General features: G+C 42.2%; 1 protein-coding gene across 1 annotated transcript; it reads left to right on the top strand.

Annotated features, from left to right (window-relative positions):
• The first annotated feature begins 12,572 nt into the window (after window positions 1-12,572).
• Window positions 12,573-13,487, top strand: LOC133871519 (uncharacterized). The gene is made up of 2 exons (XM_062308957.1): window positions 12,573-12,691; window positions 13,028-13,487. Exons 1-2 carry the CDS (start codon window positions 12,573-12,575, stop codon window positions 13,485-13,487), a joined length of 579 nt encoding a protein of 192 aa, XP_062164941.1.

Raw genomic sequence — 13,487 nt, 5'->3', positions numbered from 1 at the left:
AGACCTTTGGAATTTTAAACATCCGACTTCAACAACAGTCAGATTTCCAAAGGATCGATCTGTCAAACATTGGGCTAGGAGCCACTGGATGTCATATTCCTGAACCAAAACCAACCAGAAATATCTCCAAAAACACCATTAGATCGTGTTAGTTCCAAAAATAATTGGTATTTAAGACGGCTGTCAAATGGATGCCAAAGAAAAATATAAGCAATGCAGCTATTCATAAGGCATAAATCAAGATCAGCCCAGCACACAGGCAGAATAGGATTTTCATGCACAATATCTCAAGACAATATCCCAATCAACAAATATTCCAATATTCTAAAAGCACAAAGACTTAAAAGAATAACAGAAGACACGATAAAGATCATGGAATGAGAAGAGATGTGCAAAGAATGCCAAAATCTTGGGAGAAATAAACGAGAAAAAACACACAACATGCCATGATAAATCAATAAAAATGAAAAGATGTGTTTATGGTAGAGAATGAGACGCAATTCTTAAACCTGCAGAGATCTTGTTCAGACATGTCACTTAACCATCCGAACGGCTACTGCTAGGATAGCGTACGGCAAGACTGTGCCCATCCGGACGTAAGAATAGGTCTGTCCGGATGCTTCACACTGAAAATCTGAAACTGGAGAAAAATTTGCAGAAAAATATTTTTCCCTAAAGTTAGCTTCAGAACACGCATGTATAGTCAACTAATAAAACAGTCAAATAGGATTGCAAAAATATGCAAAGATATAAATGAGAGTTAAGTATTCAATAAGCGCAAATTTCCCTGCAGATAGAAATTTTAAATAGATTACTCAACTCATGCAATGCGTGTGTGTGTGTGTGAAGACTTTTCCCAAAAGGTGTGAATTTAATTGATATGACAAAAAGCAACTAGATTTTCTAGGCAAGAGAGAAAATCAATGAAAGATCAGTCAAAAGTCAAACCTTATTAATTACTAGGGTCTAGCCACCCTCATCTGATACACTCCCCCTAAGATGCAGCACCTAATTGTTTTACTTGTACCATGAAGGACAAGGTAAAATTTTACTTGCACCATGAAGGACAAGGCTTATTTCAGCACAGAAGCAGTGAATATAAGCATATAGCACAGAAAACTGAAGAGTTACTGCTTGATTCTAGTTGGTGCTGCAACCTAGAGAGAATGCTAGAATTTTTAGGCTCTAGGTTCAACTAGCATTTGGTCAATTTGACCATCTTAATCAAAAACATCTCTCTCATTAGAATTTCTAGAAGCAAGAAGTTAGAGAGGAAAAGATGTACCTTAGGGGAGTCTTGGATAGTGTACATTTTCATATCATGAGGAAAGTAACTATCTATCATTAAGATGCAACAGGAAAACTTAGCAGATATCATGCATAAACTCTCAATCATATATCAACATATTTGCACAATAAATTGAGATATCAGGCAAAAACACATGCAATATTTGAAAAGCTATCAAAAGAAAAAAATTGAAAATTTCGCATCTTCTCCCCCAAATTTATTTTTTTATTTTTTTTCTTGAAAGATGAGACAGAAAAACAACAAAGACATGCTTATGGAAAAGGAAATTGAAAATTGAAATTGACTTCTAAAAATAAAGTGTGTGCAACAAGTGTCAACAAAAATTAAGCACAGCGGAAAGTAAAAGACATAGATTTTTGTTGACGAAGTGGAAACTCAATGAAGAGAAAAACCACTCCGGGGCAGCCAAACCCAGGAATTCCACTATTCAGAAGATGATGCTAGATACAAGATAGTAACACTCACATGTACCGATGCAGTTGTCGTACCTTGCTCTCTGACGTGTAACCCAACACGAACGCTTCCCAACCAGGTCTTCTACCTGAAGGGGTCTTCAATGGAATTCCTTACCTTAAAGCCGACCTCTAAGATAGACTTCAGTTGTAGCGCAGCACACTTGAAACGGCTTCAGAGGGATCTTGAACTTCTCTGAGCTCTTGTGGAATTCAATGCCGAATTCTTGCAGTTCTCAATGCCCAGGGGCCTCTATTTATAGGCTGAGGTGCAAAATGGGCGACTGCTGTAATATGTACGGACGCCGTACGAACGGTGAACTTGGGCCGTCCGAATGGACAACTGTGCGACAGGATTTTCTAAAAATTTCGCTGAAAATTTCACTTAAAATTTCGCAGCGTCCAGACGGTGAGACACTGACGTCCGGACGGTCGCACGTCCACTACAAGTAATTTCCATACAAGGCTTAGCGCGTCCGGACCAAGGGGGATGAACGTCCGGACGGCAATTCTTCAACACGCAATTTCCAAATCTACTATGCGTGCGTCCGGACCAAGAGAGGCAGACGTCCGGATGGTGACATTTGAATTACGATTCTTGCCTTAAAGAGACGTGCGTCCGGACGGGATACCACATCGTCCGGACGGTTGATCGATCTTACCTTTACTGGAACTTGGAAAGAATCTGAGACTGTTCGAGTACTGATAGGCGTCCGGACGGGCTGCTGTGATGTCCAGATGGATGCAAGCAGGAACAGAAGCTTCTCAATACAGTGTAGGGTCCGGACGGAAGAGATACGTCATCCGGACGAATGATGCTGGTCTGTTTGGCGTCCGGTCAGGATGAACACGTCATCCGAACGGATGGAACAGTGGACAGATGGGCGTTCGGACGGGATGACACATCGTCTGGACTGCTGACAGGGAATCTGAAATCTTCTATCTTTTTCGCAGTTCAGAGTCTTCTGGAAATGCTCTGACAAGTGGAATACCTTTTTACAGCATCTTTACACATAAGAGATTTTGTCCAAACACAGAATGAGGCCAAAATACTAACAAACTCCCCCTCTGGCCATTCCGGGACAAAAATCACTTGACCGGTTTGGAAATACAATCCCGGTTCAAAAATTAAAAATTACTCCCCCTTTTTGTCACAAAGGGACAAAGGGTAAAACAGAGTAATAAAAACCAACTATCATAAAAATTACTCCCCCTAACGGTCTCAGAAGGACCTAGGTAAACAGAGTAATATTAGTTTATGTTTTTAACAAAATAACAGAAACTAATAAAATGTCTCAAAATAACAAAAAAAACAATAAAACAGAGGGAAATCAAACATCCTCTGGCATGTGTACAGTCTGATCTGCAGCATCCTCATCATCACTGCTGTCCGGATGATAGACTCGAAGGCACTCTTGAAGGTCAAAATGGTTCTACTCCACCCGCTTGTTGATGGACCGCACTTTGAGCTACAAGGAGGAGATGGACTGCTGCATGGTGGACATTCTTCCCTGAATGGCAGCTAAGGCCTCCATGATTTGAGAATAATTAGCTTCTGGCTCAGATGGCGGGACGGTATGAAAGGATGAAGCCACATCTAGAAAAGCAACATGCATAGCAGCAGGTATGTCATCATCAGAATCCTCTCGTCGCAGCTACGCATTCGACTTCATCAGTGTCTGTTTGCTGAGGGGCTGCTGGATCTTCATCCTAGGCTCTCCATTCACATTGATACCCGACTGAAGGATGATCTGAGTGATTAGGCAGCCGAAGGGGAGACCGGTATTGCTCTCATCACGAGCCTCGAGCATGACTCCCAGAATATGCTTGCAAAGATAGAAAGGCAAGCGAAGATGAACAACATAAACAAACTGTGCCCTCTTCAGTATCAGATCACTGCGCCTGGCAACTGGCCAGAGATTGTGCTGAACAATTTTGGCCAGCATACGATGAGCCGGAGCTAGTGCACCAATCCTGATATTAGTTGGATGCCCCTCACCCTGTGGAACGGCATGGAAGAACTCTCGAAGATCGTCCATAGATGGAGGAAGCACCACCTCATTGTAAGGACTGGCAGGCAGATCAAGGACCGATACTCTGAGGAACTGACTGATGGTCTGGGGATCTAAAGTGATGATGTGTCTATCAACAGTGGACTACAGTACCATCCCATGCTTATCATCCTGAGCCACCTCAAGGTTGGCATAGAAGAGCCTGACAAGCCTGGTGAGGACAATGCAGGCACAAGTGTAGAGGTAGCCCCAGTGATAGGTCCGGATAGTCTCATAAATGCTATCCAATGGAGGCACAATGATGTCAGCACGAACCTTCGCTCAGCGAGGACATTGCGGTCCATGATCTTGGCTTGGAAAGCACTTTTCTCTTCCTCTGTCCTCTGGCGGACCCGGCGCTGGGAGCTGATGGCAGACATGATTTCTGCAAAAGAACCAATAAGAATTTTTGCCAAAAATAATCAAAAAAAAATATTCTTTTAGTGTAATAAAAATTTTGCAGAATAACAGCAGAACAAGGACTTTTGTAAAAAATAAAAACAGAGAATATCACAATTAAGTCCAAAGAATTTCAGCATGGCAGATATCCCAAAAAAAAACATTCCAAAACAAATCTAACGGTTGCAAAATAAATTGAAAGAAATAAAACAAGAAAGGAAAATACCTGGAATGGGAGTGAGAATGCAAACAAAAAAATGAGATCACTCCAAAAACTCAAGAAATCACTCACAAAGTGCCAAAGGAATGATTTTTTGGGGTATGGAAGAGTGAGATCGACGATCTGGGCTATTTATAGCCTCTGTGGGGTGCCCGTCCGGACGGTGTTTTGATGACGTCCAGATGCGAGCTGCCTCGGAAAGGAGCAAAACGGTTACGCACGTCCGGACAAATTAAATTACCCGTCCGCCCGAGGATGACAGCTCACATCCGGACGTGGAACGGATCCCGTCTGGATGACAAAAGGTCGTCCGTTCGGACTCCAAAGGGAACCGTCCGAATTGCTGAACTCCACCCCTCCGGACACCAAGAGGGACTGTCCGGACGCTCCACACTGAAACACCAGAAAAACTGAGGAAAATTTTACAGAGATAAAATTTTCTCAAGTCAGTGTCAGAACATGCATGTATAATCAACTGATAACACAATTAGAGAGCATCTCAAAACTAAACAGAGATATAAAAGAGAGTTGTGATTTTAATTAGCACAAATATTTTTCCTGGTCATAGAAAATTCAAATAGACAACTCAACTCACTCAATCCACTTGTGTGTGTGAAACAAGGTATGACTTTCAATATTTTGACCAATAGCAACCAGATTTTCTTAGACAGGAGAGAAAATAAATGGAAGATAAGCCAAAAGTCAAACCTTACTAGGGCCTAGCCACCCTCGTCTGATACACTCCCATTGCGATGCAGCACCTAAGTGATTTACTTGTACCATGAAAGACAACGTATATGTTTTACTTGCACGTAAAGGGCAAGGCATAAAGCAAATGTAGCACATAAGCAGATAATATATACTATAAAGCGTAGATTTCATACGATTGACTGCTTGTTTCTTATGGTGCTGCAAACTATAGGGAGTGCCAGAGTTTATAGGCTCTAGGTTCAACTAGCATGAGGTCAATTTGGTCATCTTATCAAAAACTTCTTCTCTTATCTAGAATTTCTAGAAACAAAGAGGTAAGAGAAGGAAAGATGTACCTTTAGGGGAGCCTGGGATAGTGAACTTTTTCATCGCGTGAGGAAAAAAAGCTATCCTACTTTTTGCATAAATAGGAAAAACACTTGGTCAATATAGTCATAAACTCTCAATTATATCTAAGCATAGTAGATTAATGCTTATAGAATTGAGATATCAGGCAAAAAGACATGCAATATCTAAAACGCCAAGAGAAAATAAATCCTGCAAATTCTCCCCCTTTTTTAAAAAAAAAAAAAAAAAAAAAACAAAACAACAAGCAATATGGAAATGACATCATATGCAAAGGCAAGATCAAACCTGTATACGCTCAATGATGCCACTACAGAAAAATAGTCGCTCAACCTGCTTTTTCTGTCTTCCCCAAAAAGTACCTGCACAGTTCTCTCAAGAAACATAGGGGGCAAACACAACTGGTTCCTAGATTGCACAATATGTCAAGTAAACTGAGCAATCAAACCTGATGCCATAGGATTAGGAACTAAATCCTAGGCATGAACACCCAAAACTGCTAGGTGCGTCTGTACCCCCTCATGGGGTAGCTGTCCTTTTCGACCCAAGCCTGCCTTCCAGTGGGTGGTTGCTGGCAGGACTGCATCATCCACTCCATCATGTTCTGCATCCAGATAGGAGGCTCACTGGAGTATTGCTCTTCTTTCATCTTCTGAGGCCTTCTAAACTGCTTGGGTTTGCTTTTGTAGGTGCCACTATGATTGGCTGGTACAAACCGCTGCTGAGGCTGCTGATGCTGTGGAGCTTGAGACCAAGGGGCTTGATACTGATACCTTGGTGCTTGGTGAGGTGCCTAATGCCATGGAGTCTGATGCTGAGCCGCAAGTCTAGTGCCATAATGAGCTTGTCTGGGCACTTCTTTCTTGGCTTTGGCCTTTTGTGCTTTTAGGAGGGAGCACTGAGGACGAACATGCCCACTTAAACCGCAGTGATGACATATAAGAGGTCTTCTGATGGAATGAGGATCCTGAGTGCCTGGAACATCATTGTTGACCTTGTCTTTCCCTTTATCTTCAACAGTGGGAGGAGGCTCTGAGACTGTAGGCTTCACAAACACAGTCTTTGAGGAAGAGGGAGCATCAAAAGAGGAAGCTACATACCCGAGACCAGTCTTGTCAGTTGGGCTCTTCTGGATTGTTAGCATACGAGTCAGCTTCTCATCAGTTACTCTTTCTAGCTGGAGCTGCGTCTCTAGTAGCTTTTCCTTGAGCTCTTGAACTTTGAGCAGCATTGAACTCTTCTTGGTCTGCAAACTGTTCAGATCATTCAGGTGCTGTTTTCCGCCTTCCCTCAGCTTCTCATACTCTATGTAGAGTGTCTTGTAGGCCTCCTTTAGCTCTTCCTCATTATCACTATGCTCCGAATAATACGAGTCTTCTTCTTCAACATGTGGGGCTACAAAGGCCATAAATTTTTCAGACTCTGGAGCTTCTTCTTCTGACTCATCACTGAGAGTCACATTGTATGCTTTCCCTTTGCCCTTTTTAAGATTCCCGCAATCAGCCTAGATATGCCCAAAGCCTGAGCATTCAAAACATCGGGGTCCTCTGGGATCTTTCTTATCTTCTTCCTCAGGTTCAGCTTCTTTGGGAGATTTCTTAACTCTTTTAGAAAACTTCTTCTAGAACCGATCATCTTTCATCGGTCTTCTGAAATTTTTGGCTAACATAGCTACAGCCTTTTCCTCATCCTCAGAGTCATCTTCAGATGATGCTTCTACCTTCTTCTTGGAAGTCTTTAGAGCAATGGTCTTCAACTTCTTGACCGGGGGCAGAGATAGCTCATATGTTTGAAGAGATCCCACCAGCTCTTCAATCTTCATCTCCTCAAGATCCTTGCTTTCTTTAATGGTGGTCACCTTGATTCTGAAACGCTCAGGCAAAGATCTTAGATCTTTCGGATGAGTTTTACATCCGAGATAGGTTTCCCAAGACTCACCATGGAATTCCTCAGGTCACTCATCTTGGAGTAAAACTCTCCAAAGGTCTCTTCTTCCAACATCTTAATTTCTTCAAATCTCAAAATTAACATTTGAAGTTTGGCAGATTTAACAAGTTTCGTGCCTTCATATGTTGTTTCCAAGATTTGCCATGCTTCTTGGGGTGATTCGCAGTTTGAAATTTTGGCGAATTCAGAAGGAGAAAGTGCTTGGCATAGAGCATGGAGGGCTTTATCATTGGAAAGGCGTGCGTTCTTCTGAGGGACTAGTTCAAGTGTTGTTTCCTCTGGTTTAGTCCAACCAATTTCAACAATACTCTAACAGTCAATAGATTTCAGAAAAAAACGCATACGTGCCTTCCAATAGCCGTAGTTCGTACCATCAAAGGCAGGAATAGAATTAAGAGTTTGAGACATTAAGATCAAAAAGAAGTCAAAAATAAATAACACTCAAGAAATTAATCTTCTCAAAGTGTACCAAGCTCTGATACCAATTGAAAATTGAAATTGACTTCTAAAAACAAAGTGTGTGCAACAAGTGTCAACAAAAATTAAGCACAGCGGAAAGTAAAAGACGCACAGATATTTGTTGACGAAGTGGAAACTCAATCAAGAGAAAAACTACTCTGGGGCAGCCAAACTCAGGAATTCCACTATTCAGAAGACGAAGCTAGATACAAGATAGTAACACTCACATGTACCGATGTAGTGGTCGTACCTTGCTCTTTGACGTGTAACCCAACACGAACGCTTCCTAACTAGGTCTCCTACCTGAAGGGGTCTTCAATGGAATTCCTTACCTTAGAGCCGACCTCTAATATAGACTTCAGTTGTAACGCAGCACACTTGAAACGGCTTCAGAGGGATCTTGAACTTCTCTGAGCTCTTGTGGAATTCAATACCGAATTCTTGCAGTTCTCAATGCCCAGGGGCCTCTATTTATAGGCTGAGGTACATAATGGGTAACTGCTGTAATATGTACGGACGCAGGCGGGATGGTGAACCTGGGCCGTCCGGACAGACAACTGTGGGAAAGTATTTTCTAGAAAATTTCACAGAAAATCTTTCCTGTTTAAGAGCCGCGTCCGGACGGTGAGACTTCGACGTCCAGACAGTGGCACGTCCGCTACAAGTAATTTCCATATAAGGTTTAGCGTGTCCGAACCAAGGGGGATGAACGTCTAGACAGCAATTCTTCAACACGCAATTCCCATATCTGCTATGCGTGCGTCCGGACCAAGAGAGGCAGATGTCCGGACGGTTGAAGTCGAATCGGCAATTTCCTTAACTGATGAGCGCACGTCCGGACCAATGCTGACTGACGTCCATACGGTGACATTTGAATTGCGATTCTTACCTTAAGGAGACGCGCGTCCAGACGGGATACCACATCGTCCGGACGGTTGATCGATCTTCCCTTTATTGGAACTTGGACAGAATCTGAGACTGTTCGAGTACTGATAGGCGTCCGGACGGGCTGCTGCAATGTCCAAACGGATGTAAGCTGGAACAGAAGCTTCTCGATACAGTGTAGGGTCTAGACGGAAAAGATACGTCGTCCGGACGAATGATACCGGTCTGTCTGGCGTCCGGTCGGGATGAACACGTCGTCCGGACAGATGGAACAGTGGACAGATGGACGTCCGGACGGGATGACCACGTCGTCCGGACAGATGGAACAGTGGACAGATGGGCGTCCGGACGGGATGAACACGTCGTCCGGACAGATGGAACAGTGGACAGATGGGCGTCCGGACGGGATGACACGTCGTCTGGACGGCTGACAGGGAATTTGAAATCTTCTATCTTTTTCGCAGTGCAGTGTCTTCTGAAAATGCTCTGACAAGTGGAATCCATTTTTACAACATCTTTACACATAAGTGATTTTGTCCAAACACAGAATGAGGCAAAAATACTAACAGAAATGACATCTATTCCTAGCATGTAAAAAGCCAAACCTGTCCTCAGGGAGAGAGGTTTAGAAATACCAAGACAGAAAAGCAGCCGCCCAACATGCTTTAATTGTCATCCCCAAAAGAATATATGCAGATGTTTCTGAAGACAACAAGAGAAAATATGGGGGATAAAATAACCAGTTCCTCAAACAAAATGCAAGGCATGAATAAGTTATGACATGATAAACGATGCAATGCAAACATACCTGACATGCACTAGGATTTAGGAACAAAAATCCTAGGCGTGGTGAGACTTCACCTTTACTAGGTGAGTCCACTCCCTCTCAAGGGATGAATGGTCTCATCATTCTTGACCCATACAAGCTTGACTCGTGGAGATGGTTTGAGGGTCATGTCCATGTTGGCCATACTCCTTAGCATAGTTGTATTAGGCTCATCAATCCTTCATAGCGATGGCTGCCATTGGGCTTCTGCGGCTTTCTCTTGTAGAGTCTTGATTTGTTCTTCTTTGGTTTGCCACTCTGATTGGCAGGAGCAAACTTCTGCTGATGCCGTGGAGCCTGAAGAGTGCCTGATGTAGCTCTTGTTGGTAGCTCCTTCTGAACCTTCGACTTCTGAGCCTGGACCTGTGGACATTTGGGTCGGATGTGACCGGTGATGCCGCAATGATGACAGGTGGGAAAGCTTCTTTTGTTTGAATGCTTCTTGACATTCTCTGCAGAATTATGATTAGCATTCTTACAAATAACATTGCCCTTGCCTTTTATATGTCTCCTATGAGGAGGGACATATTTAGATGAGGAAGAATCCTCAATTTCACTTTTCCTCATAGCATCATGCTTCATCCAAGGCTTGTGGGTTTTCAACAAATAACAATTTGGCCTAATATGACCAGTTTTCCCACAATTATGACAAGTAGGAACAAACTTACCTCGTGTTCCTGATTCCTTGGACTTTGGCATCACATGTTTATTTAAGCAAGAATTTTCAGAACAAGCTGCATCTACTATCACAAGCTTAATATCAACAGAATCTAATTCAAAATCAGAAGCATGTGAAGTAGAAGTACTTAACCCAGCAGTCAAACCAGGCTTGTTCGAAATATCTGAATGAATACACAGCTTTTCAAATTATCACTTGAGAATTTTTTCAAGAGATCTTCAGATTCTTTTAATTTATTCTCAAGTGTATCAATAATGTCAAATAGCATGGTATTCTCAGATTTCAAGGAGTCAATCAAAGCATGTGATTCAGATAATTGAACAATCAAAGACTCTTTTTCTTGCTTCACCTTTTCAAGCTCTTTATGAGAAAATTTAGAATGTTGAGCATTCTTCAATTTATTAAAAACCTTAAAGAGCTTAATATCAGAATCCTCATTAGATAACTGAGAATAGTTCATGATAAAAGGTGTAATAAAAAAAATAGAAGTCACAAAGAGATAAGGATCACACTCAGGAAATAAATCCTTAACAAAGTGTACATGCTCTAATACCAATTGAAAAATTAAATGACTTCTAATTTAACAAGTGTGTGTGAACAATTGCAACAAAATATTAAATGCAGAAATTAAAGGAGACAAATATTTTGTTGACGAAGTGGAAACTCAATTAAGATAAAAACCACTCCGGGGCAACCAAACCCAAGATATCCACTATTCAGAAGACAAAGCTAGTTACAAAGTAGTAGCACTCACATACCCCTGATGCAGTGGTCGTACCTTGAACTCTAACGTTTAACCCAACACGAACGCCTCTCAACCAGGTCTCCTACCTGAAGGGGTCTTCAATGGAATCCTTTACCTTAAGGCCAACCCCTAAGATAGACTTCAGATTAAGCGCAACAACAGCACACACAGCAACGGCTTCAGAGAGATTAAATCAGCTTGATAATCTCACAATATAGCTCTCTAAGCACTAATGGAATTCAATACCAAATTCTTACTATTCTCAATCCTAGGGACCTCTATTTATAGGATGATGGTTCAAATGAGCATTTGGCTTGATAAAAACTGGGCCCCATCCGGACAGAAGTCATAAGCCGTCAAGATGGACAACTGTGCGAACAAAATTCCAAAAATTTTACTGAAAATCTTTCCTGAAATGAGCCCGTCCGGACGATGGTGCCCTGTCGTTTGGACGGTCGCACGTCCACTACAAGTAATTTCCATATAAAGGGTTCGCGTGTCAGAACCGAGGGATCAGTAGTCCAGACAGTTGATTTGATGCATGCAATTTCCATATCTGATGCACGCGCGTCCAGACCATGCTGACTGGCATCCGGACGTCTGAATTTAAATCGTGATACTTGCCTTATGGATGAGCATGTTCGGATGGGAATCCACGTCTTCTGGACGATTGCAGCAATCTTCCCATATCTGTGTTTTGGAAAGAAATCCTGAAGCTTGATCGAACATTGAGAGTGGTCAGGACATGCTGTTGAAACGTCCGAACGGATGCAAGCTGGAGCACTTCAAAACTTCTCAACACAGGGGAAGGTCCAAACGGAAAGTTCTCATTGTCTGAACGGATGATGCCTTAAATTGATGTGCGTCCGGACGGTATGACAGGTCGTCTGGATGGCTGGTGCTTTGGACAGTTGGACGTCCAGACGGTATGACGCGTCGTCCGGACGGCTAGCAGGGAACCGAATTTTCTAACTTGGAAACTGTGCAGAATCTTTTGGAAACACTTCTGAATAGCGGAATCCCTATTAAAAAGCATCTTTTCAAAGAAGTGATTTTGTCCAACAGAATGTGGCCAATTACAAACTAACAGAGTTAAACTCTTGTTCTATGATGAGGCTACTCATTCATGTATAACAATCCAATGAATATAGGGGAGTCAAACTCATGTTCCGGGGTGGGGATTAATATCCATTCATGTACTATGATACGTTTTCAAAGGATTTTAAAACAATAGAATTATTTTATGAAAAAACTTTTGAGACTGTGTGTTATGCATGTGTATGTACACTTAGCACGTAACGCTTCTTTAGGTTATGTGCTTAGTGTTGTGATTTGTCAATAATGGTGTTTGTTATTCCTTTAAGTTATCATTTAGGAAAGATTGAATAAACACTTTTCAATAGGTTTAATAATCTAGAAGTCTTAGCACTTGAAAATCTCCTTTTGAATATAATTCGAATAGGAAATATCCATATTAATTTTTATTAAGTCTGAATAAATCGTGCTATCATTATTTGGTTAACAAAATATCGTGACACAGAAAAATGTCGCCTCATCGATGTCGTAAGAACCAGAACACACATCACCATGAAGATGGTAATGAAAGGAATCCACCTCCGCAATTCTATGAAGCCTTGATCCAATTCATGGCTGACACCTCCAGGCAATTTACCAAAGCAAAAGCACATGTGCCCCAACCCAACAACCAAGTCGAACCTCTAGGTTGTTCACTCCGCGACTTTTCTAGTCACAACTTCTGATCATTCGAAGGTATAGAGGGACCAAGCGTAGCTGAAGCATGGCTCACTGACATCGAGGTACTGTTTGATATCCTTGGCTACACCAACGAACAAAGGGTTGAATACATCGAACTAAAGCTGACAGGTGAAGTTGGAAGATGGTGGACCTCCAAGGAAGTATTACTAACAGAACCCTCAAATGAAATGGTAGTCACCTAGGATCTGTTTAAAGTTGAATACAACAGGTGATTCTTTCCCAGAGCTCAACTGAGAGCTATCGAATTCCAGAATTTAGTCCAGGGCGACATGATGGTGGAACAATACTCCGCCAGATTCATAGAACTTGCTAGGTTCGCCGCTAACTTAATCCCGGACAAGGAATCAAAAGCTAAATGCTTCGAGAACGGTCTCAACCCCCGGATCAAGGAAAGGGTTATGTGCCACGAGATCAAGGACTATGCTAGGTTGGTTGAAGTAGCCTCTCTTGCGGAAAGAGGAATGCATGAAAAAGACACAGCCAATAAACTGAAGAGGCTAGCGATAGAGGAAGAATCCAAGTTAACCATCGGTAAGGGTTATCCACTGGAACTAGGAAAACATGAACCTCCTTGTATCAATTGTGGGAGAATACATGTAGGGGAATGTAAGGTGATCGGCCCAACTTGCTTCAAGTGTGGTAAGTTTGGTCATTTCCGGAAGCAATGCTCTACAAGATCCTAG

The sequence above is a fragment of the Alnus glutinosa genome, chromosome 6 (assembly GCF_958979055.1).
Source record: "Alnus glutinosa chromosome 6, dhAlnGlut1.1, whole genome shotgun sequence".
Taxonomy (NCBI): domain Eukaryota; kingdom Viridiplantae; phylum Streptophyta; class Magnoliopsida; order Fagales; family Betulaceae; genus Alnus; species Alnus glutinosa.
Note: the sequence above shows the minus strand (reverse complement) of the source record. Positions and strands in the feature narration are given on the sequence as shown.